At 33.7% G+C, this 27,134-nt stretch overlaps 1 protein-coding gene across 1 annotated transcript in view; it reads right to left on the bottom strand.

Annotated features, from left to right (window-relative positions):
- Window positions 1–27,134, bottom strand: part of Osi17 (DUF1676 domain-containing protein Osi17) — a 114,554-nt gene that overhangs the window by 39,821 nt on the left and 47,599 nt on the right. The window contains exons 2-5 of the mRNA XM_072535526.1: window positions 20,487–20,952; window positions 10,996–11,140; window positions 4,609–5,062; window positions 1,480–1,861 (exon numbers count right to left, since the gene is read on the bottom strand). Coding sequence (XP_072391627.1) covers window positions 1,480–1,861; window positions 4,609–5,062; window positions 10,996–11,140; window positions 20,487–20,952 — 1,447 coding nt within the window. The remainder of the gene's footprint in view (window positions 1–1,479; window positions 1,862–4,608; window positions 5,063–10,995; window positions 11,141–20,486; window positions 20,953–27,134) is intronic.

Below are 27,134 nucleotides of genomic sequence, written 5' to 3'. Positions count from 1 at the left end.
AAGAAGAGAAGACATTAACCAACTATGGACAAATAAACGAGATATTGTATTACAGAAATCGGTTAAAATATTGGGCAAAACCAAGTCAGAAAAAAGAAACTATGGGTTTGATCATGGGTGCGAAATGGCCATAAATAGAAAGAACGCAGCATATCAAATCACCAGACAATCACCAGATTTAAACCCAATTAAGCATGTATGGAACATATTGGGTAAACGCATTTTACAAACATGATGTATGACAGACAACTGTCAATTTTGAAATCCGTTAGTATCATGTCTAATTGGCAAATCTTTTACGTGTTTGGTTCATACGCTGGTGTACGTGAGTCCGAATCCCAATATAAATTTCCTTTTTTATTTTTGAAATATTTAAAAACCTCACGTTAATGTTATTAAATATATGTAATATACGCAAAAATGCTAAATTTTAAAATAAAATGAAAATTTACAACATAATCCGAGTTGTTGGTTTTTATTTTTATCTTCGTAAAGTAAGTTATGTATATTGGCAGTTTTAAATACTTATGAATATTGCATTTTAATTTGTATTGTATTATTATATTGAATTATGTTGCAGTGTATTGTATTGTATTTTTATATTAATAACAAAATAAACAATGAATTTTACTGCAGAGTATGGGTAAAAAATTTTTTTTGCATTTTAATCCTTTTATTAATATATGAAAATAAAAATATATATTTTCATTAAAATATTGATACAATCCTTCATTTACTATACTCTTATTACAGGTCAAATGTTTATATACAGCAAACAATGCACCATATACCTATATACCTAATTATTTTTCTCTTTCTGCTCTCTCTTACCTATAGCATTAAATATGTAATGATTGTGCAGATTGACTTCCATATAAATTTGTAACGGCGAACGCATGTATAGAAGTATAACTTCTACCGGCAGTCCCACTGGACTGCCACACCCGTTTTTTTTTAATTAATTGGTTGCTCCAAAAAACAGCAATATAAGACAACATATTTAATTGTTTATAACTTTTAAAAAATAAACTTACACTTTTGTGATTTCTTTTTAATGAGGATATTAAAACACTCAAAATTTAAAATGAATCCATTCATTAGTTTATTCCAAAATCTATTCAAATTGTTTATCCGAGAAATCATTTTTTTTGTTGTAACACAAGACATAAATAATAAAGATACGGTTATACGCTTTTATACTGGCACCATGTAAAATGTGAAGACTTACTTTACTATGCACTAAAACAATTAAAAAAAAATTATCATGCCGAAATTTCTACAGAAAACGTATATGTGTTGTTACTGCAAGTTTACATTATGTGAAAAACTCAAATATCTGACTATTGCGAAACCCTAAACATGGTTAAATTTTGTTTATTTCTTCGGAGTATGTTGGTTTACATGATTACGTAAGTTAATATTATTCTAACTACTAGCATATAAAACAATAGCATATAATTCATAAATATATAAACTCACCTGGATAACTCCGCCGAAATTAGATTACTGTGAGGACTGAACTTCTCAGGATTTTTGTACATACTGCAAATTAGTCTCTCTTTGCACGGTTCTTCTATAAAACTAAGAGAGTTCAATACAGCGTCAATTTTCTCTAAAATAGGACTGTAGAACGCATCGTAGGTTATAGAAGCTGCTTGATATAATTCTTCTTCTGGAGTCAATTGATCAGATTTTCGGCTGTTAGCTGCCTTCTGAGTATGTGCCACTATTTGCCTTTCTGTAACCGGTTGTGGATTGACTTTTTGCGGTTGCTCATGTGCTTCAAATTGTTCGCTCTGCTGTACTGAGTAAACTGGGAAGATGCCTTTTTGGTTCTGTACTGTTTTTTGGCTTAGGAAACCTAATAAACATACATTTTTAGATGCAGTTAATCTATACATAATGTTTTTGTTTACTTTATAAAATAAGATAAACCTATAAACAAATTCTGAAACGGATATATGGACATACCTATTAAACTCACGGTGCGCAGTAAAACTGTTCATTCATAATTTGGTTCAAAACTGTTCATTCTACAGAAAATGTACCAATAAACATTTTAAAATTATCTTAACTACATTTATTGTTTGAAACATTTTTTTTACTGCGTAAAGATTCTTGCTAAATCGATTTCCCACCTACGAGGGAGGTGGGCTATCGATCGAGGTTAAAACGAAGGTCGGTGGTAGAAGCGGCACATTGTTTTGTATCTGTTTAACCGCTTATCACTTTATCCCGAGTATGCTCGGCCAAACAAATTTTAACAAAAATTATTAACCCGAGATATCTCGCGTTAAATGTTGACTGAACAACTGAATACTAGCAATCCGTTTATAATCGTTTTAAATAGTGGCATAAAATATATTAAAACGTGTTAACTCGTCTATTTTGTTGCCGCAGATTTTGTTGTCGCTGTTGTGTATACACGATGGTGAGGAAACTTGCTGTGCCAACCACCACCCACCACGCTGATCGCAGTGGTACGGATAGCTAACGGTAACGATTTAATACATGTCTGATCATTGAAAAATGTGTATCGCAGTTTATCCAAGCTTGTTTCTTTTATTTACGAATACTGTGCGACATTCATGGAGGGTGATCGTGAAGACGAATATTATCAGTACGAAAGTAGTGGATTAGAATATAGAGTAAAGTGCAATAATATCGGATAGTTGCCTATTATCGGATAATTCTGTTTTAAAGAAACCTGTAATCTGATTAACAAGAAACCTGTCCAGTTTAGCATGGAGCTAAACCCAGGTCGCCGAATAATATTTTAGCGTCTCTAGTAAAACATAGAGGGCACTAGAGTAAGTTATCCGAATAATTGCATTACGAGATTTTACACGTGCTAGTCGTAAAAACGCAATTTTTACACATTCAGGTAAGTTTTTAAATTTGACTATGTAGTTTAAGTTAGTCTATAATATGTCTACTTTAATTAAGTGCATCTGGACAGTTGATTACTAAGGGTTTTTAATCCATAACCATAACCTTCAAAACGTGATAATTTGCCTAATATCAGATGGTTGCACTGTCTTAATATCAGATATTCGATTATATAGAATATCTACTATCATTTCTACGTAGTTAAGGTCGTGTAAACAATTACATTTTAATGTTTTCGTCGACAAAAAGAAAGAATTAAATTTAAATGTTATCGAAATCCGAACAAAAACGAAAGAAATGTGGTAGTAAATCAATGCATGCAGCTGTTACTGCAGTTAAAAACAAAGAAATGGGGTACTTGCGAGCTTCAAAAACTTTTAAAGTACCCAAGAGCACGTTGGAAGACTACGTAAAAAATAAAATAAGGTCACCTGAAGAACTTATTCAAACCAATATGGGACGTCCACCATTGTTTTCCAAAGAAATTTAAGCGGATTTGGTCTATTATTGCGTTGAAATTGCGTTGCGTTTAGAAGATTTTACGGACTGCGATCTTCTGATATTCGAAAATTATCCTTTCAATTAGTCATTAGGAACAATTTAAAACATCCGTTTTTAACTAATTAAAAGTAAAGAGGCTACAAATGGTTAAGTTCATTTTTAAAGAGGCATCCTGAACTAACGTTTGGGAGACCACAGCGTTTATCAACTGCCAGAATTAAAGGATTCACAGAAGAAAACGTAAATAATTTTTTTGAAATTTTGGAACCTGCGATGGAGAAGGTGAAATTTAATCCCTGTCGAATCTATAATGTAGATGAGACAGGTATAACGTCTGTACAATCAAAGCATACCAAAATAATCACCTTAAAAGGTAAAAAGCAGGTCGGGGCCGTTACTTCTGCAGAAAGAGGACCACTAGTGTCTGTGGTTACCTTTATGAATGCGGCTGGTTGTTTTGTGCCCCCTATGGTCATATTTCACCGAAAAAAAATGAAGGCAGAATTGCTCAATGGCTCTCCACCAGGGACAATAGCTGCCTGCCATGTGTCTGGCTGGATTCAGAGTCACATTTTCAACAATTGGTTACAACATTTTATTAGTCACGTTAAACTAAGTGAAGCTAATCCAGTTGTATTATTATTGGATGGTCACCACTCCCACACGCGGAACATTGACTCGATAAATTTGGCGCGCCATAAGCATGTGGTTGAACTAAATATTTTATCGCCACAAACTGTCAATTGCCATTATGTGTTGTGCCATGCTTCAAAGACTATCACACTAAATCAAATATATAAAATATACCTATGCTTTTATTGGCAAACAACGTTTTTAGCACTTAATTTTCCTGTGACGACATAATAATTTTGGTTTTTTTAAAGGGTTAATTTTTTCTTTAATATATATTATTTTTTTGTTAATTAACATTTTGCATTTTTTTTATATAATATTAAAATATGCCAAGAAAAAATTGTCACATTTTTCACAGATTTTTTCAAGTTAGTTCGTAATGCAAGCGGTTAAAGGTTTTAAAGTTAACATTCCGTGTAAAATACAGCTTGTTTATTTTTATTAAATAAATTATTATTTTTATTAGGTAAAGATTTTTATCAAGACAGAGGTCAAATGTCTGACGATGGACTAAAATTTTGTTAATTTATAATTTTTTATATTATATTAAGTATACAACTAACATTACCCGAAAAGTATACTTACTTTGCACTGCCTGCACAGTTTCTCCTGGTAGTCCAGCTCCTAAGATCCCAGGTGTTAGAACTGTCGATTTTATTGGCGGAAGCGGCTCTATAAGATTAGTAGCCGGTGCTACAAAATTAGTAGCAGGAGCTACAAAATTTGTAGGCGGTTCAGCAAACTCCCCTGGTTGTGAGTTTTCTGTAAGATAATGGGAATTGGGACTATCTGGCAAATATGTAGGAGGTTCTGCAAAGGAGTTTTGTGTATATTGGGTAGCTGAGGAAGGCAGTGGCGGAGGTATGAGTGGGGCGAGAAGGTGAAGAGGTTTCTTTTTACCCGGTTTTAGCTTTGCTGTAGCTACTGCTGCATGGAGTTTTAGTTTTTGCTGTATCTTAAGAGCAGTGTTTAGCTGATCTTGCAGTTTTAAGTTTTCTTCGTGAATTCGTTGGCGTTCTTTTTGCAGACGAGATTTTATCTAAAAAAAAAACAAAAATAATAAAATTTTAGTAATTATTAATAAATTGTATATTTTGTTTAAATCTAAAAAATTTTATAATACAATTTTCGTTTGACCTTAGGATGTCGACGACCTGATTCCAGTAACATCCCTGATAAGAATTGAACACCTTATTAATTTTCAATAGCTTTGATACTCACTTCCAATTTACATGTGAATTAGACAGACAGAATAGCATCCCTTTTTTAGATATGAGAACGATTCGCACACAGCACTCGGCACCACGTGGTATAGAAAAGAAATGGCTAGCAACCGTTTCTTAAATTACCACTCTGCACACCCAACCAGATATTAACATAACTTAATACAAGCCATTAGTCTTAGAGTACATACGTTAACACATTCGCTATACAAAGATGAATCTCTGAATCTAATTAAGTAAATTCTCATTGATAACTACTAACCCATCACTACTATTGATAAATATCTATATTATAAAATATACGAGAATTCTATTTTAGATACCCCTAATGGCGAAAAATTAGCACCCATTTCTGATAACATACAGTTGATTATTTCTCGGTCCACCCCAGAATGATCCACAAAATATATTTCTCTCCCATACTTCCCACAAATCACTAACTAGCTTACGAAACTCTACAAAAACTTACCCATCACAATAGGCCTAGAAAACGCCAGAACTGTAGGAAATTTGTTTTCGAATACCAAAACTCCATTGACCCCTTTTTTAAACATACAAATTTTTTCTATCACATATTCTGTGCAGAGTTTAACTCCTGCTACATTTGCCAGACCTGCCGCTCAAAAGAGATCCCTTTTAGAAATGTGCCATATTATTGAATATCCACCAGCCCTTAATAAAAGAACTGACATCAATAATTTAAGCCAGATTTGAACGCCAACCACTGCAGTGGTCAAGTTTGATGTATACATAATGCAGGAACCTGATCGCTAAGTTAAAACAGTTTTGAAACATTCGAGATGTCAATCCTTTACAGAATACGTAAAAGTTTGTGAATGGAATATATTACAAACGGAGCAGTATCGAGAACAGCAGACAAAAGAAAGTTTTTAAACGCAATAAAACAAAAAATGTTTAATTTTTGCAATTCATTGAAATCTTTACAAAATTTCAAGCCAAAGCTTATCTCTTAAATTAAAATAGAGGATAAGTGGATATCTGAAAACAACTTTTGTTGCTGCACAATATCAAAGTGTACTACTAAGAGTAAAAGGGACCAGATAAGTAGAAATTAAGAAAGTGTCATTGTAAATGAGTTTTATAAAATAATTATCGTCGTTTAAAACTTTCTTAAGCATGTATTGAACTAAATGTTTTAAATTAGTATCTTTAATTAGAATATAAACGTGTATATACTTGGTCTATATTTTGACCTACATGTGGATCATTATTTGATAAATATCCAAAACTTTTCCGTTCAACAAACCTGTAATTAGCACTTATTATTTTTCAAAAAGTTTATAACTATATTTAAAATGTTCTGTTATTATTTGAAGCAAAGATCTTTTTAATGATAGTAAATGAACCACTTTTAATTCCGTGGCCGATTTTTATGGTCAATTGCACTTTCGAGATAGCCGTCACATTTTTATTATTTATACTTTCACTGCCAACCAGTTTTAACGGACAACGAAACTGAGACGTATTTTACACCTACTTTTAATTTGACTACGATTTATTAAACTACTAAAATGAAATTTTCTAAATGTAGACAACTTAGAAGAATAACGAGCAAATTGAAAAATATAGATTAAAATTTAGTGGACCGAACACCCATTATAAATTAATACATTTTGAAAATATGTAATAATAGTCTCCGTTTTATACCGCTGTCGCGGCTTTGGGAGTATAGCAGGGTAGTCTGCTATATCTAGGGCCTACGGTATACAAGGAAGGTAACATGGCCAGTGCTACGCTTCAACCGTCTATTATTACCCCTGGTTTTACCCAAGGTACTCATTTTTATTCAGGCTGAGTCGACCTGGGGCCTATAGACATTTTTAAAATGTCTAGATGTTCTTGCCGGCGGTGGGATTCGAACCCCGGACCACCGGCTTGCGAGTCAAGCATCCTACCGCTTGCGCTACGCAGGCCCACTTGAAAATATGTACAGAGTAATAAACTAAATAAATGATTAAATTTTAAATATGATTAAAACAATCTACAGGGTCTAGATGAGCCTGGACTTGCTTCTAGTGGGTACATGTAAACTCATCACTAATTAGCATAAATGCCCTCGAAGATAGTAAATGAATGAAAAATTTTTATTCTGTATATATAATTGTATCTAGTATCTATCTAGTAAATAAAAGATTCCGAAACAGCTTTACATCTGTTAAGACTTATCCTGGAGCAGACTTGGAGACAGACCACGTTCCACTGGTGGGAGTATTTCGAGTCAAACTCAAAACAGTGCAGAAAAGGAAAGCAGAATCATACGACCTACCTATGCTGAAAGACATTGATACGAGGATGAGAGTCCAAGCCACGTTAAACGAGCAAGTGACTGCAATTAGAGACGAATCGAACGAAGCACAAACAATCAAACATATTACAGAAATAGTGTAAAATGTAAAGGATAAACACTTAAAAACAGATAGATTATTGAAGAAAAAATCATGGATGGCAGATGAGATCCTGAAACTAATGGACGAGGAACAAGAAGAAAAAAATGACCCAGATAAATATAAAACCATAAATATATTAATAAGAACGAAAATCAAAGAAGCTAAAGTAAAAGAAGCATAGGAAAGATGCGAAGAAATTAAGACTCTGCAGTCAAAGTACGATAGTCACATTGTACATAGGAAAATTAAAGATCTCACAGGGGGACTAAGACGAAGGCAGAAAGGAAATATAACTGATTCTGACGAAAACATCATCTTGGACAAACAGAGTAAAATAAGAACGTGGAAAGAATATCTAGAAAAACTATTTAAATACCAAAGAGATAACACCTTTGAGCTAGAAGAAGATGTAAATGATGAACCAAGAATATTACAGCAGGAAGTTTATTCCGCAATAACACAGTTAAAGGATGGCAAAGCGGCAGGACCTGATAATATACAAGCAGAACTACTCAAACTAATGGACAACGAATCAATAGCAATAATCGCAAAGACATTCAACAACATATACAACTCTGGAGAAATACCAACAGAATGGCTGAAATCTGAGTTTATAGTAATTGTAAAATTACCGTACTATAAGCTTAATGAGTCATCTCCTAAAATTGTTCCTAAAGATAATTCATAAGAGAATCTACAAGCTGTGTGAAAGTCAAATTTCCCCAACCAGTTCGGTTCACAAATGCTGTTGGTACTAGAGAGGCTTTGTGCTCAGTACAAGTCCTATTCCAGAAATGCAGAGACGTCAACTGCGACGTATACGCATGTCTGGTTGATTAAAAGAAAGCGTTTGATCGAGTACAGCATGCCAAGATGATGCAAATACTAAAAAAAACAGGAATTAACAACCAAGATCTGAAAATAATTAGAAATCTTTACTGAAATCATACAGCAAGTCTAAGAGTTGCAGGTGAACACACTGACTATGTGAAAATCATGCGTGGAGTGGGGCAAGGCTGTATTTTGTCTTCTCTGATCTTCAATCTGTACTCTACAAGAATATTTATCGAAGCTTTGCACGAAACTGAAAAAGGTATTCTATTAAATGGTTACCGGCTAAACAACATCAGATATGCAGATGACACCATGGTATTTGCGGACAACTTAGAAGACCTACAAGTTCTTATGAACAAAATCAAGTATTACAGTCAACAATATGGACCCAATATAAACGTTAAGAAGACAAAGCTTATGACAATTAGCAAGAAAAGGATATCAGAAGGTCAACTCTACGGCAACCAATCCCCTGTAGAAAGAGTAACGAACTGCAACTACCTCGGCACCATAATAAATGAAGACCAACAACCAGCAGATTAGAGCACGCATCAGAAAAGCTAGATCCACCTTCAATCGGATGGGGGCGTTCTTCAAGAGTCACAACCTCTTCCTTGATACAAAAGTAAGAATGCTGCGATGCTACGTCTTCTCTGTCTTTTTTTATGGTGTTGAATTGTGGACCTTGAAAGAAGATATGCGCAGAAAACTGGAAGCATTTGAGATGTGGCTATATCGGAGAATGCTTAAGATCACGTGGACTGACCGAGTCACAAATGAGGAGGTCCTCAGAAGAATGAATAAGAACCGAGAGGTACTGACCACCATCAAATCTCGAAAGTTACAGTTCTTCGGACATATTATGCGAGATGAATCCAGATATGCTCTCCTTCAAGCTATTCTGCAAGGAAAAATATTTGGAAAACGAGGTCCAGGAAGAAGAAGAACATGATGGTTAAAGAAGCTCAGAATCTGGTTCAATACATCATCTGTGCAGCTTTTCCGCGCTGCTGCAGATAAGATAAAGAATGCCATGCTGATCGCCAACATTCGTAACGAATAGGCACATCAAGAAGAAGAATAATTGTATCTTTTTGATCGTTCTGTTACAAACGTTGTCTTATATTAGCTATAAATAAAAAACTAAAGAGAATCTGGCCCGTTTCCATTTCGACATCCACTGGTGCAACACAATCTAGAAGCTTTAGCTTTAAACTTAAATGACTTAATGTTGACACACAACGTAGGTTTGCCAATAGCATCGATTTGCTGTAAACTGCAATTGATTGCCACGTTATATATTTTTTTTTATTTGAATTAACGTGTCTCGACGACGAGGTCATTGACACGATGACAGTATAATATAATATAAGGGTATTACAAAAACAGTTTTACATTTGACAATACAGAATATATAATACAGAATACTTTTTTTTACAAATTTAACCTTTATACATAATTACAATTTCGAGTTTATAAAGCACTTGAATATCTTTTAAATATTTAAACGGACTTGCATATTTCTCAGTTTCATTCAGCATTTCTTGCATATTATCTCCCAACTGGTGTTATTTTCTTTTAGTAGAAAGATGTGGACACTCTTTAAGGAAATGCTTGACAGTTAAGGGACCGTTGCACTGGCCACATGCAGGTGGATCGGTAGATGCCATGAGTAAGCCGAGTGTGTCCAATTCTTAATCTTCTTATAATTATAGCGTAACCTTGTGTCTTCTGGGCATATGTGGTAGCTCTAAGGAAGGTATATTTGGTTGTATTTCGTGTAAGTGACTCGGATTTGTGTTCCAATTAACTTGCTATTTATCACATACACGCTTTTTGAATTTTTTTAAATATAATTATGCAGCTCGATATTTGATATAGGTATATCCAAAGTAGAAGCTTCTTTTGGGGCTACGTCTGCAGCCTCATTTCCTACAACCACGTTATAATTGAATGCTGCTCGAAGGGGATTAAACGATATTTCTACATTGATTATTTTCTATTTCATCGATTTCGTTCAACTTCATTTCGTGCCTTGCATTCTTCGTTAGTTTGACTTGCTCGAATATGTTTTTTGGCTTGCAGCGTTATGAGTTCTACGACTAAGTATATTGGTGTGATTTTAAGAATCAAAATTCAATTAAAAATAAAAAAATTATTTCCTTAGTGTTTCTTTATGACTATATATAGCGTTTGTTAGCCGAAAAATGATCAAGAAAATGGGCATTATATTAAAATTTAAATATAAGGCGTGATTGAAATCAACTAACTGCGACCCTTGTTCACTCGTGTTTATAATTTATTTTCGAAAAAAACCTTCTTAAAACACTTAGTGAAGGAACTAAAAACTAGATAAACCTTACGACTGACTGGACATTGCACTAACAACTCAATAAATCACAAAAACTTCATTTGATGTTCAAAATTTGTTCCACTTCTCTTGATAATAATCCTACGCACTGTAAAAATAAAAATGAAGATAATTCCTATGATTTAAAGAAACTTACCAAGGCTTCCTTTTCTGCTCGGAGAATCATATTTTCAATTTCGGTTGCTGTCATGGGTTTCTTCCCACCATGTTTTGGACGTTTGGAAGAATAGCCTGAACCAAATAGACTGTTATCGCTTTCATCTGGATCCTTGTGGTAGACTCTAAAATAAATAAGAAAATTAAGATAATGAATATGATTTATAATGAATAATTTTAGTAAAAAATAAGATCTACGTCAATATCGCAATATTTTTCATCTAAAAAGCACATTTTAGCGTATATCACATTAAAAAAATCATGCAATGTTATCAAAGATTTTTTTAAAATAGATGTAACTGCTATATTTAAAATTTCTCACATTTTGGATTCTTTTTCAAGATTTAGTTGTGTGAAACCTTCGATTATAATTGACAAAAAACAACAAGAAAATCCCCAATGTGATTTAAGTTTACACGAAAGTAACTGATAACATAGAATAACCGAACACACATTCTATATTCTATATTCTTAATCCCAATATTAAAAATCATTACCTTAATCCATTTTTGAGTAATAATGTAGACAACTAACTTGATTTACTCTTCCTGATATTGGTTCAGAAAGAGAACAGACGGTTTGTTCTTCTCTTTTAGTGACAACCACTAGTTAGGAGAGATATCCCTCTCGGTTGTTGACTTGCGTGGACAACAGACATGCTCTCCACCAATTTTGGTTATAACATAAATTATAATTTGTTACGCCAAAATTTTAAGGAAATCGGAAGATAAGAAAAGAATTGGCGCTTTGGAGATGTGGTGCTGGAAGATATCATAGACAGAGCACAGAACAAATCACTCAATCCCCTAAACCGTATTCATTTTACAAATTCCCAATTGTGAATAGAAGCCTCCGTCCGGCTCGCGGAGATAAGAATACGGCCGGGGTCAGAAAGCCCTGCCTGTCGTAAGAGGCGACTAATGGGTAGGAATAGGGAGGTGGAGAGCCGTCGTTTGAGGTGTCGGGTTGGTAGAAACGCACACGGTCGCTTCGGCGACACGGTCACCGGTCTACATTCCTAGTATCCGAGACGAGACTACTCGTGGGACCACTCTACTCCCATTCCAAAAGAGCCTGGTGAGGTTGAACGAGCTGGGCCCGTAAATACCTCTCCTGACCTCGGTCAGGAGGGGTGTGGATATACCGCTCCTGACGGCGGTCAGGAGTGGTGTAGGTGTCCCGGCACGTACCCACCGGGAGATCCAAGAGTGGTAGAGGAGAGATCCTCGGCGGCGACCTGTCTACGTGTGAGGTGGAAATCCCTCCGCCTGCCGAACCTACCCGCCCGTAGTGTGGGAGTAATGGGTAGGCAAGGTACTCACAACACAGGTACTACGGGGAAGGTGGAGCCCCCGCGGGTTGCGTGTGCTAGACGTGTCGTGGTAACCCTACGGGGTACCCCCACGGGGGGACCCACGGGACGTCTTTGGTACGCGCCCCGTGGCACCTTCACTTTGGTGTCGGACTCGCAGGGGCAGAGGTTTCGTTAACGGGCGTATGCCGAAAGGCCAGGTAGCCCAGGGTCCTGCCAGGTTTTTTACTTGGAGGGCACACATTTATGTCATGTCAATAGAAGCACGTAAAAGCCAAACAGGGTCGTACTGATGTGTATCATATGATTTTTAAAAATATTTACTTTTGAAACTGTTAGTGTAAGAATTTCTTGAAATTTAATCATTACATCACAATTAAACTAATCTCTAAAAAATAACATGACCAGTAAATAACTTAACAATAACTATAACATAAATATAATACAATATATTAACTTAAAAATCAACACGATACAATTTAAATTGCTGGCAAGTTTGGATCTGTAACATGAGAATCTGTCTGGCTTAAGGTAATAAATTATATTTAGCAGCCTCTTGACGAATGAGACGGCGAATATCAACACGTGCTCATATTTACAGATGGGTATTTGCTAAATGAATGTACTTTAAGAGTTCATTCAGACTCGACGCTCCTATATTTATTTCGCAGGCGTCTTAAAGTTTTTGGACATATTTTAAGAAGTAATGATAATTTTTTTTTTGCTGGAATTGTTTTGCTTTTTGCCTAAAGTTCTTGTTGGAAATGTGTACATAAATTGTTATTAATAAAATACTGAACAATATGTTATTTCATGGGTGCTTTTATATATTTATCTAATTAGTGCATCTAACACATCGTAAAACATAAACACAACTAAACATGTAATCGCTACATCTTACGTTTCCTGAGCCATCCTTACAAGGTACAGGATATTATCTATAATAAATCTAAATATTCTTAATCCCATTGTTTGGACGTAATTTCTGCAAGCGCTGTAAAAAACAATTTACTCAATTTGTAAGTAAATAACTAAATGGTATGGTATTAAAATTATTCAAAAAAGTAATAAACATTGTAGAGTGTTCTTTTAAATATTACTTTTGTATAATACGTAATAAAATCAACATACATTGAAACTAGATTGAAAGCTTTAAGAAAAATACTACCGGTATGCCGGTAGTTAAAAAAATGTATGACAATTATTCACCGATCAAGATTATAATCGACAACATGAATTCTCAATAAGAAAAAAAGAACAATTCTCAGAAACAATCGACAACATTTTTATTCAATTTTGTTGCAAAAAAAAACATGATTGTGAGGTCGACGTTCTTTGTAGACCGAATAAAATGGTGGTCAATCTAATTTATTAAGTCTTAATAGATAAAAAGGCCGCTACAAACATCTTGCCTGTAAAAGGCCAAAAAGGAGCATGTTGAGGAGGACTTATTCGTCATCATCAACGTGTACGCCTCCACTGCTAGACATAGGTCTCCCTCAAGTCTTTTCATCTGTTTCTGTCTTGAGCGGCTTCGATCCAGTTACTACGCTTCAGGTCATCAGTCCATCTGGTTGGTGGGCGTCCTTTGGTCCGTAGTGCTTCTTGTCTTGGTCTCTACCCGACAATACGTTTTGCCCATCGACTGTAAGATCAGAACACTTATTGGTATAGATAAAATACGGAAATTCGCTAGACTAGAGAGACCTCGATGAGTTGGTCAATGACCAACTGGCAAATGGTCATGTAGTGACGATGGATGATGGTAAACTGCTGAGAAGAGCCCTAGATGGTAAATTGCGGAACAAAAGACCAAAAGAAAGGCCACTTAGAAGATAGGAAAGCCAAATCGCAAAGGAGGCGCACAATTTTCTGAACACCCTAACTTAAAAGCGAGCCACGTGGCACTGTCTAGATTGGAGGCAGAAAGCACAGGATATCAAAGTTAAATTTGGGCTCAAACATATGGATAACGACTTCTACGGAACACAGAAAGAAATATGGAGAATGATCAAAGGACAAAGAAAAGGAATAAGAGCGAGAAAATAAAAACGACATATATTCAGAAGGAAATATGGACAGACTTTTAAATGTAACGATAATGAACCACCAACACCAGAGGTGACTGCAAATGAAAAAATATTTATTGAGAAGGAAGAGGTAAAGAGAACGAACTTCCAAAGTACAAAGGACCCGATTTGATCAAACAAATAATAAAACTAATCAAAAAAATAATAGAACAAAACAGAATTCCTCAAGTATGGAGATCAAGCATCCCAATACCTATCTTCGAAAAGGCAAACAGATGGGGCCCAAAAAATTACAAAGGAATTAATTTATTAGACAAAACACTAAAATTACCAAATAAAGTTATAAATAAACTGAATGAAATTATAACACTAACAGAAGAACAACAAAGTTTTAAGTCGGGAAAATTATGCACTGACGCTATATTTATAATGAGATGAGTACAAGAGAAGTCATCAGAATACAACAAACTGGTGTATATATGTTTCGTATACGGTAACATTTACCGGGTCAAATTAAAGGACATTAACTACTTATTGTAAGCAAAATAGTCTGCTATGCAGACGACGCAATACTATTCTCTTAAAGTAAAGATGATTTACAACGTATGTTGCACCAATTCAATATAATCACCAGAATATTTAACATGCTAATTTCCCCAAATAACAGACAAAATGCATGGTTATAACATTAAATTTACTAAGATGTAAATTGGAGCTTGAAGGTCAGATAATAAAACAAGTGATGGAGTTTAAATATGTAGGCATCACATTATCTAGATTCGGAAATCTCGAAATAGAAATGAAGGATTAAGTGAATAGAGCAGAGGCAGATTTCCTGAATGAAATAATACGGAGAAATAAAAATATCAGGAAATAAATTAAATTTACTTTGAATTTACAAAACAGTCATCAGACCAATAATGACACCCGCGGTAGAAACACGATCTTTCACAGAGAGAAGAAAAAAGATGTTAGAAACAGCTGAAATGAAAACACTTGGGGTGAAAATTGATAGTAAAATTCTACGGGATAGAGTTAAAAGTACAGATATACGACGTGGATGTAAGGTGGAGAACATCAAGGACTAGTTAAGAAAAAGAAGATTAGAATAAAACGATTATGTAAGCCGAATGACAACAAATAGAGAAGTAAAGACAAGGCAAGGGTCGGTTCCTCGCTAGGAAAACGATCAGTAGGAAGACCGCGAAAACGATGGAACGATACCTTACCGAAAGCATATTGGAAAACAGACAAAGTTATGTCTACATAAAAAGAAGAAGAATTTGATGGAGGAAAGGAATATTTAGAATAAGATGATTGGATGACGTGGACGACAACCTTAAAACTATAAACGTAAGATAATGGAGAATAAGGGCACAAGAGAGGTCTGAATGGAATGACATAGGCAAACAGGTAAAGATGCATACATGGTTATATTGCCAACAGAAGAAGAACAAGAAGAATTAAGAGGAGAGTATTTTTAGTAATAAAATACTCTAATAAATAAAAGAAAATACCTACTAATTTAAAAATATTATAACTCACGAATAATTATCAAGAAAATGCAATTATGCATGCCCAATATTAAAAGAGAGAAATGCATAAAATGATAGTGATTTCTCTCGAACGAAATCATAATTTTTATGATTTGTAATTAGTGTAAGCATTGCAGTGTTTGTAATTATTATCTGAAAGTACCTTTGTTTTAATTAAAAAGTGAATAAATCATTGAGTGTACCAAATTGATATCCTTCAGTGAGTTACGTGTTTATACGGACTATTTATTTTATTCTCAATAGATTAATGAAATTTAATATTTAATCTGTCCATATTTAAAAAATATATGATAATTTCTTAAGTGTCTTTTAAAATTGATTTTAAATTGATTTATAAATAACATATGTCCTAAGAGTTTTGGCACAAAATATTTATCGGATTTTTTGTTAATGAATTTGTTGATAAAAATTTATTTAAACACTAACTAGTTATCATAAAATTATAACTGAATACTTAACTAAACTGTACTCTCGAATAAGATGGAGTTGCGCATTCTGCTGTATCAGACGCAAATTTCTTCGAATGTTTCTCTTAAGCTCCTGGACGGAATTCAGATCAATTTCTCTGTTTTTCGTAAATTCGTCTTTATTTGAAAATTTCGCCTTGTGTTCGTATATAACATTTTTAGGGTATTTTTCTGTGTTGTTCGTATAAAATCCATTGTTTTCCTTCATTTCAGAATTCCTTAAAATCAAATACTTTTCGTCATCTAAAATAATAATTTTTTCATTGGCAAAGGGTACTAGCTTCGGTTAAAGACAGCTTGAGAGTATTTGGGGCACTTACATCGCTTTTGATATTTAAGATTCCTTTTCCTCAAATCCAACGACATCATATTCTTAGAAGATCTATATTGATAAGTCAGTTTTCTCGTTGACATTCTACCTTGATTTTTTGCTCTTCTCAGCAATCTCTCTGACCTCGCTACTGTTCTACAAATGGTTCTGCGTGAAATGTTTTTATTTTGGAATGTTCAACAGATTTCAACTTTGGGTACTCGCCCAATCAACATGTAGATACTCTTTCTTATCTCTAATTTATACGACGTCTTATAGCGAAAACGTTCTTATAACTAAAATAACTAAATCTCAACTAACAGTAAACAAAGTAAACACACTTTTGTTTCTAAAGGCAACTTGATATTATTTTGTTTTTGTTAACCCATTAGTTCCTAGCGTTATTATTATGTAAGATCGCAGTGGTGCCATCTAAATAGATCCTCTATCGCCTACGTCGCAAATTTACAGATGAAAACAGATCAGTTCTTGTCTGAAGGTGCTAGTGTTTAGATCGTTGTAAATGTGCGATTTTATTAGAACTTTGTTTTGAATCTGTGCCTGGATAAAAATAACGAAAGAAATGCAGCTTCAAATAATTTCACATATAACGAGAAACAATTTACTAACTCAGATTATTCACTGTTTGAAAACAAATCTGTTGTTGATATATTCGAAATGTTCATAAATGAAGAAATCATTTTATTCCTGGTACAGGAAACAAACCAATATGCTACTTTCAAGAACCTACCAGACCCAGGAGTCTCGCCAGAGGAAATAAAATGTTTCATTGCTGTATTGATTCTTAGTGGTTATAATAATCATCCCAGCAAGCGTATGTATTTGGAGCAAAGTCTTGACACTAGAAACGACCTTATATATAATGCTATGAGACGCAACAGATTTGAGCAAATTCTGAAGCTTATTCACTCGAATTTTAACGCAAATATTGATAAGGGTAATAAGCTCTGGAAAATACGGCCATTTATAAATAAAGTGAAGGACATATTCAGAAAGTATTTTGTTTCTGAAAAAAATTCTGGCTTTCGACGAAAGTATGGTCAAATACTATCGTAAACATAGCTGCAAGCAATTTTTAAGAGCCAAGCCCATACGATTTGGTTATTAAGTCTGGTGCCTAAATACGGTGATGGGCTATTTGATTGATTTCGAGATATATCAAGGAAAATGTGTAACCCCTGATATTAACATAGAAAGAAACTTTGCAACAGCACCACTGGTGAAAATGTTAGAAGAACTACCTGATAATCAGAAATCTTTTCCATTCTTATTTTACTTTAACAATTTATTTATCACCTTCATTTTATTGCCTTATTTACGTTTGAAAGGATACGGACGCACAGGGACTATAAGGGAAAACCGTTTACCTAGGAGGTGTCCTTTATTAGCTAAAAAAGATATTCAGAAAAAGGAAAGGGGATACTATGAAAGTACTATTAGTAAGACGGATGCTATACTAGTAGCTAAATAGGTCGATAATTCTGTAGTTTGCATTGCTTCAAATAGATATGGCTTTAATCCAATAACAAATGTTAGACTTTATTCGCAAAAGGAAAAAAACACATACAAGTTAGCTGACCAGCAGTACATGCAGAGTATAACAAAATATGTTATACGCCGTTACATAAATGTAACATCATATACTGAGTGATTTATATATCCGAATGCGTAAATTCATTTATTTTTATGTTTTTTAATAAAACAGCTTCCAAAACAATATTAGCATCACGTTAAAAACTGCGAAAAGATAATCTGGGCACTAATGGGTTAATATTAAAGCCAATGAATTTCATGCCAAAACTTTTAGAACGTACATTAATATATAATTAGGGAATTAATATTTCAAGGAAAAAACTGATTTTTTCGGTTAAAATTTTCGTCTACTATAACTAAAATCTTTACTTATAGATATTCAGAAATTCAAGTGAGTTTATGCAGTCATGCTTACCTAGACACTAATTGCAACAATATTTAAGCGCTTTGGAGCTAAAACTGGCTTGTATACCGAAACAGCAAGGGCACAATCTTTTATTTCATCCTGCTATTTCTACACCATGTGAGTGTTAGTATGAGCCTGGTTCCGACATCTGACTGCAACTGTTGCCCGGTAGAACGTAAGTTGCTGTGTCGCCCAAAGGCAGACGACACACTTAAACGAACACGGTACTGCCATTAGTGCCGTTGTGAAGTAGTTGGAAGTATTAACAAACGAAGAAAATGATTATTTTATTAATCTATTGTCTAAATATCCCTGTTTATTTAAGTGTAAAAATGCGAATTATAAAAACTCACATCATTAAGAAAATGTTTGGAAGGAGCAGATGATCAAAAAGTGAATAAAATCTTTTAATCAATGTTTCATAAAAACCTTCTTCTAGTCTAGGTAAATGAAATGGTTGTATATGATTTTTCCTAACAAACTAACACAATAACAAATTGTCGCCATCTTCTTTTTGGAGTAAAACTTGCAGAATTCATCATCATCAGTGGCGTTACAGCTCTTTATGAGCCAAAGCCTTCTTCAGAACAATCCTCCATTCACCCCTGTCTCTGGCAACTCTTCTCCATGCTCTAATTCCGACAGATTTCAAATCATTTTCTAGGTTATCTTGGTACCTAAGTCTCGGTCTTCCTCTTCTTCCTTGTCCGATCGGCCCTCTTCGGTCAAAAACTTTTCTGACTATGGCATCTTCCTCTCGTCTGACTACATGACCTATCTATCTGAGGCGTGCTACCTTAATGAATTTTACAACGTCAGGTTCTCCAAATCTTCTATACAACTCAAAATTGTAACACCTGCGCCACAAACCTTGTTCTTTTATGCCTCCATATATTCGTCTTAGTATTTCTCGCTCAAAACGTTTGAGCAATTCTTGGTCATTCTGTGTTAGTGTCCAAGTTTCTGAACCATATGTTAGCACTGGTCTTATTAGTGTTTTGTATACAGTCAGTTTAATTTTTCTAGGCATTTTTGAGGCCATCTGTCTTCTTAAGCCATAGTAACAGTTATTGGCGAGCACTATTCTTCTTTTGATTTCTTCACTGACGTTGTTATCTTTAGTTAGCAGCGACCCTAAGCATATGAAGGTGTCAACACCTTCCAGTTCTAGGTCATCAATTATTATTCGTGTAGGTGTCGGGTTGCTTGACCTAGTGCAACACATATATTTGGTCTTTTGAACATTTATATTTAGTTCCTTTCTGTGTGCAGATGCTCTTAACGACCGAAATGCTTCAGTCAGAGATTCTGTGGACCTACCTATGATGTCTATGTCATCTGCGTATCCGACAATTTGTACTGATTTGTTAAAGATAGTACCATTCATAGTAATCTGCGACTCTCGAATTATTTTTTCTAGTGCCAGGTTAAATAAGAGACACGATAGTCCATCGCCCTGTCTTAGTCCATTTGCAAACTTGCAGAATTAATCCATATTTTTTTATGTAATACCCAACCTCAACTGTTTTATGCCACGTAACTAAAGTAGCTGCTGCTGACTTCGGAATCAATATGACACCAACTGCTGCCCGACAGCAACTGTAATTGCAATCTACAGTCATTGTCGGAATCGTACCTTTACAATGCTATCTCTATATTTGCTAGAAAAAGTAATTTTCCTTATATTATATTATTATTTTAACACGTTAAGCGCCCGGATTTGAAATCACATAATTTTTTCACATGATTTTTTCTAGCCATTAAGGCCTCCCGGTATACTTTCGATGTACTACATAACATAAGAATATCAAAAATGTATAACAAATTAAAACTTACTCATTATCGTAAGAAGCAGCTGGGTAGGAATCATCTCCATAATTTGAATCGTCCTTGTGAGCAAATTCCGAATAATGATCTACTTCAGGATAACCGTGACCATGTTCATGACCATGACCATAATCATGACTATGATCAATTTCATGACCGTGACCATGGTGATGGGGATGTTCATCATAAACCTCAACATGAGGTTTATGATGATGGTATCCTCCAGCTACTTGATGGATATGGGCAATTTGATGTTTGTGAATGTGATGCTTAGCACCATACGGCGTGTATTCACATAATTTAAATAAGTGATGTAAGGCTGGGAAGAGGAACAGCAGAACTTTGACAATTAGCTTCTTTGCTGTTACTACGCCCAACATTGAGGGTAGGAAGAAGATCACGTTGACTGCTAGAAGCTTGATTACAACTAATATGGCCAAGAGTGCATATAGCAATCGGTCTGTGATGTACTTTTCTGAAAAAAAAAACAGTTACATTACTAAAATGTACACTGATATTTAAATTATATTTGTCATAAATAAAATAATTTTTAGAAAAAAGTTATTGCAGGTTACTTTTCTTTATTTTTATTAGAGCTTCCAATCTTTAAACTGATACTAAATTAAAAAATTATTTTATAATTTATTATCAATAATAAATTAGAGAAAGCCAGCTTAAATATCGCAAAAGAATAAATAAAAAACAACATTATCTGAGGTAATTTCGGGGTGGATTGAGTAGTTTTGCGGTTACCATAGCCGGTCCCAAGCCCACATAAAATGGGGTACACGTAAACTCATCACGTAAACTCATCACCAATTAGCATAAATACCCTCGTACATGGTACAAACTCATTACGCAATAAAAATAGGAATTTTAAAATAGACCCCAAGAGCTTGGTAAACTCATAACTGGCCTACCTGCACCCCGTGGCAGGTATACACCATAAACCCCTTGCAAACCGCTAAGACTTAATAATTTGACAGAATAATCCAAATCCAGATATATTAAATTCAAATGCAATTCATTTGTTTTTATGTAAGAATTCCAAAAAATTCTATTGACAGTTACTTAAAACTATGCGAAAAGAAAAATTTCTCTCCATTTGCTCTTGTTACTTCAACATGGATAGTCAACCGCTCATTGATTACGTAAAATAATTTTAAATTTAAATTGCGAAAGACTCTAAAATTAAATATCCTTTTGTGGACTTGTGCGACGAAAGGGGGTAAACCTTTTTTTTAGTCGTTTCGCACTGGTGTTCGCACACAGATCATTCTGATCAAACAGAAAAAAATCAGTTTAATTAGGTTCTTTGAGTCAACTGTTATTACAAATGTCGAGAAAGAAATAAAAGACAGAATTTAACAGTTATCAGACTGATAAGAGAACTGACTAAGAGAACAAAAAAGATGTTAAAAACAGCAGAGAATAAAACACTGATTAGAAGTACAGAACACGATCGGTAAGAAGACCACTAAAAACAGGAGGCACTTTAATAAACAAGTCATGTATACATAAACAGAATATATATATATATATATATATATATATATATATATATATATATATATATATATATATATATATATATATCCGCGAATCCCACCGCCGGCAAGAACATCTAAACATTTTAAAAATGTCTATAGGCCCAAGGTCGACTCAGCCTGAATAAAAATGAGTACCTTGGGTAAAACCAGGGGTAATAAATATATATATATGTATATATATATATATATATATATATATATATATATATAATACATATATACAGGGTATCCAATTAAGTCAGAAGCAGTGTGAGACCTTTTTATTTTTAGTTTTATGAAAAAACGTTATTGTTTATAAAAAGTTTTGAATGATCTAAAACCTAGAATACAACGATCTGATATTAATGTTTTTCATTTATATATGCGGTTTGTCAAAAAATATGAATTGTGGATATTGTCAACTCTTAATAAAATTCATATTTTTTAACCAACCATTCATATTTTTTATGATTTAACAATCTTAATATTCGATTGTTTTATAAGTTTTAGATAATTCAGAACTTTTTATAGAGAATATCTTTTTTTTATAAAACTAAAAATATAAAAGTTATATCATAAAGAATATGCCACATATTACGTTGACTATTCACCTATGGATATGATACAAAAGATTTTTTGTTGTTTTCTTATTATAACAATTTTACATTAGACACCATTTAATTAACCCATTAAGGGCCGAGACAATAAACAAAGAGAAATTTGACAATTGATTTATTAGATTGGATTAAAAACACATAAATTAAGACTAATTTACAACCAAAAAGAATTTTTTTTTCTCGTGAAAGGAAAAACAGGTGGGTGCGTATACGCACCTTTGGCCGAATACGCATACAATTTTTAAAAAAGGAACATATTGTATCTTAACTGTAAATTAAATTTTAAGATGAAAATTTTCGAAACATTCGGGGTGTAGCTGCACTGTACACTTTTTACATAAATAAATAGTATTACTTTTGCACATCCGACATTTTCTTCTTGCACTATTATCGTCTCTTTTTATAATGTGGCCAATATTGTCGAATCTAGTTTCATCTGGTAAAGCAAATTTAGATGGACGTCCATATACTGAGTTTGACAATGATGTAGCGGTTTCTTCACTATTCTCTGCATGTCCAATATATTTTAGTAAGTTAAGAACCAATCTCGAACGAAACTCCAGTTAGGAAATTTTAGAATCATTCGCAATTTTAAAAATTTTTCAACTATTGACCACCATACTGTCAATCATGTTAGTAATCAACGACCACCACCACTTTTTTCCTCTTATTTTAATACGGTAATTCGCAATGCCATTATCATGCAGATCCACTTCACCCATGTATTGGTTATATTGGTGAATTATATTAGGCTGAGGGATAAGAATTTCTTTGTGTTCTTTACGGTTATAACGTTTAGTTTGCATAAGGGGTAAAATGTCACATGTATTTGTCATTACAGTCACTACTGAATTATCGTTCCATCTTGTCACCAAAACTTCTAAATTGGAATCGAATGCACATGTATATGAACCTCTTTCCTTTTTTTTTTTCATAATTTTGTTTTCTTCTAGAGGACACTTAGCAGTGTGATTTTCCCTTACTGTTCCTGTTGCAAAGAATCCTTTTTCTTTCAATAGTCCAAAAAGAGCTTCGACCAATACATATCAACTTGAGGCAGAGTGTGATAACCAGATAATATACATATGCCAATAAATTTTTTTAAATCTGTATCATTCATTTCAAAATCGTGACGGTTATTCTACGATGCATAAATATTTGTAAAATATCGAATGCTCCCACTTACTTCTTTGTCAAAAAAGAGTGAAAAAACTTCAATAGGTGACTTGCCTCCATGGTTGGCTTTTATATTTTCTAAATATCGATCAGACTGATGTTGAATTACTGCCGAGTACGAAGGAGTATCTGTTTTTACCCAACTTGGGACAAATTTGGATTTATTATTTTTGCCTGGTTCTTTCTTTGGACGTTTTGATCTGTGGTTCAGAGGAATATCATCATCAGAATCCTCAGAATTCCCATTCACTTGTATTTCATATGTACCTGCAATATCTGTTTTTATTCCTTCTTCGCCAATAATATTATCATCAATGTCTTCTACATCGGAAATTTCATCTGTTTCCGGCGGCACATAAACCACATCAAGTGAGTCAGCATTTTCACAGTCTGAGTCTTCTTCTAACAAAGCCATTAACTCTTTAGTAGTTAGTGCCCTCTTCATTTCATATTTCGAGAATTTACTAAAATAAACAAAAAAATGCACTACTACTACTATATACACGCATTCATATAATAATAATTTAGCTTACCTCATTTCAACTTATATAGAATATAAAACAAATAAACACAAGGAAACTTTCAAACTGATTTAAGTGTATTGAAGTGTATTGACTATTGAAGAGATCGTAATTTCAGATTGTTTAGTCTACGAAAAAAATATAATATGGTTTCGGCCAAAGGTGCGTATACGAATCCATCGTATAAACATGCAATTATAGACCTTATTTTTAAAGTATGAATGAATAAGTTTTTAGAATAATAAAAATTTCAACATATTTTTATAATTATAGAATACAAAATATGAATTAAGTTTATAATTAGTATCGGAAAAATTTTTTGTATGAAGATGTGCATAAATCATTAAATTATGCAAAATTATAATAATCTTAAAATATTTAAAAAGTAATATTTTTGTCAAAAGAAAAATGAAAAATTATTTTCGGGCCAGAAAAAAATTAACAATAAAGGTTGCGTTTGCGCACCTTTGGCCGTAAATGGGTTTTAAGTTTTATTATTGGTTAAATTTTCTGTATTTTAATTGCAATAAGAATAAGAAAATTAATATTTACAAAACTGTTAGATACAAACCAAAGTATGTATATAAAATATATATGTTACTTATGCATTATCTATTTGAGGAAAGTACGGTAATAATAACAAGTGCAAATCGGTGTAAATCACGCAACATGCAACATCTTGTATAGCCGAAGATAATTTTTGGTGATACATCGTTTGATTGTAGAAAACTTCGGTATTTTTTTTACTTGACACAATTTCCATGTTTCGAGAACGGTGGTAGAGTGAAACACCCTGCATATTTAGAAGTTTAAATCCAAACACAAATGTAGTCAATATTGTTAGAAACGTCATGTATAGAAACTTCTGGTGAACACAGAAATGACACATTCTGGTGATGAGTTTACCTATCTGCGGTGATGAGTTTACCTATCTCCAAAGGATGCCAGTAATTAGTTTACTATATGTCGGAGGGTCTAATAAATGCATGGGAGCCATAAAGTGATGATTCGTACACTTCCATAAAATTTGGTGGGTGATTGGCAAGGTAAGGCATTTACCAATCGTATAGAATAGAATAGAATATAATAGAATAGGTACGTGGTTTATTGTCACTGAAAATTGTACAATTTGATGGACAAAACTTACAACAAAAAGTCAGGAAAATAACAACAACAATTTAAAATTTACTGAAATTACATAGATTGTCAATATGTCATAATAAAAGACAATAAAATAAGAAAATATTCGTGAAGAAACTCTTCTACTGAATATGGTCTCTCAGATAGATAAGCTTTAGTCATTTTACGGAACTTAAGGAAAGATGTTGCAGATTTAAGTTGTAAAGGGAGATATAATTTTAATGTATAATTTTCTTGTCGAATATAATATAGATTTCTTTACTAACTTTGTGGATGGGATCGGTCAATACACATTAAAGGTTGAGTTTCTGGTGGAGTAGTTAGGATTTTGGTGCTGAAAAAACATGTAGGTATTTACGGATTAGGCATACAGTTTCTAAACTATATGATCTGTATTCTTAAAAACGAATACAGTTTATAGAAACAATGTGAAGCCTCAGAATTTGATCTATTATGTGAGGAGGAGCACGCCAAGAAATACCACATGAAACATTAGAACGCTGAACACAAAAAACCAATAACAACCCAAGTGTTAAAAGAGAAACAAATTGACGTACATGCTTTACAAGAAACAAAAAAGATAGGAAAAGGACAATCAAAATTGTTAAATACACAATATTCTACAATGAAGTAGCCAAAGAAAGCAGAGACAAAGAAGGTGTAGCCATACTAATACACCAAAGATACCAAAATCAGATGATAAAATTTCAATAAATACCAAAAGGATTGTAACGACAAATATAAAACTGGAGAACAAATAATGAACTAGTATTGTTCTGAAGCTATTTTCTTGTGGCATTTTAAATTAATTATTTAATTAATTAACTAAGAGGTAAACTATACGAAGCCATGAATGAACTTAACATTCCCCATAAATTAATAAGGCTCGTAAAAACAACTATGAGTAAAGTGATCAGCAGAGTGCAAATACAAGGCGATATGTCACAAGCGTTTGAAACATATGCAGGGTTGCGGCAGGGAGACGCGCTGGCGTGCCTTCTCTTTAATATAGCGTTAGAAAAGACTATAAGAGATGCTGAGTTACACAATAGGGGAACAATCTTTAATAAATCAACGCAGATTATAGCTTACGCTGACGATCTGGATTTGATCGCACGTACTACACGAGGACTTAAAGAGATGACTTCCACCTTCTTGACAGCCGCACAAAATATGGGCCTTAAAATAAACGAGGAAAAAACCAAAATGTTAGCATCTATTCCAAATAACAGAGATAGAGCTAGAAACGCCGAAGAAAACTTCAGTATAGACCAATATAATTTTGAGGTAGTAAATAAGTTTACATATTTGGGTTCTCTCATAACAAACGATAATGACACATCTGAAGAAGTAAAACGGAGGGTACTGCTAGCAAACAAATGTTATTTTGGACTATGCAAGCAGCTAAAAAACAGAAATTTAAGCCAGAAAACCAAACTAATAATATATAGAACACTCATCCTACCAGTGCTGACATATGGGTCAGAAACATGGACCATCTCCAAAACAGACGCAAATCTTCTGCTCGTCTTCGAAAGGAAGATACTAAGAAGAATAATGGGCGCATTCTGTGAGAATGGTATTTGGAGAAGGCGATATAATTTCGAATTGTACGAGAAGTATAAAAAAATAGTAAATGGTAGAGATGTAATATCCTTCATAAAAATAGGTAGG

The sequence above is a fragment of the Diabrotica undecimpunctata genome, chromosome 6, assembly GCF_040954645.1.
Source record: "Diabrotica undecimpunctata isolate CICGRU chromosome 6, icDiaUnde3, whole genome shotgun sequence".
NCBI classification, from domain to species: Eukaryota; Metazoa; Arthropoda; class Insecta; order Coleoptera; family Chrysomelidae; genus Diabrotica; species Diabrotica undecimpunctata.
This window is presented reverse-complemented; position numbering and strand designations above follow the sequence as displayed.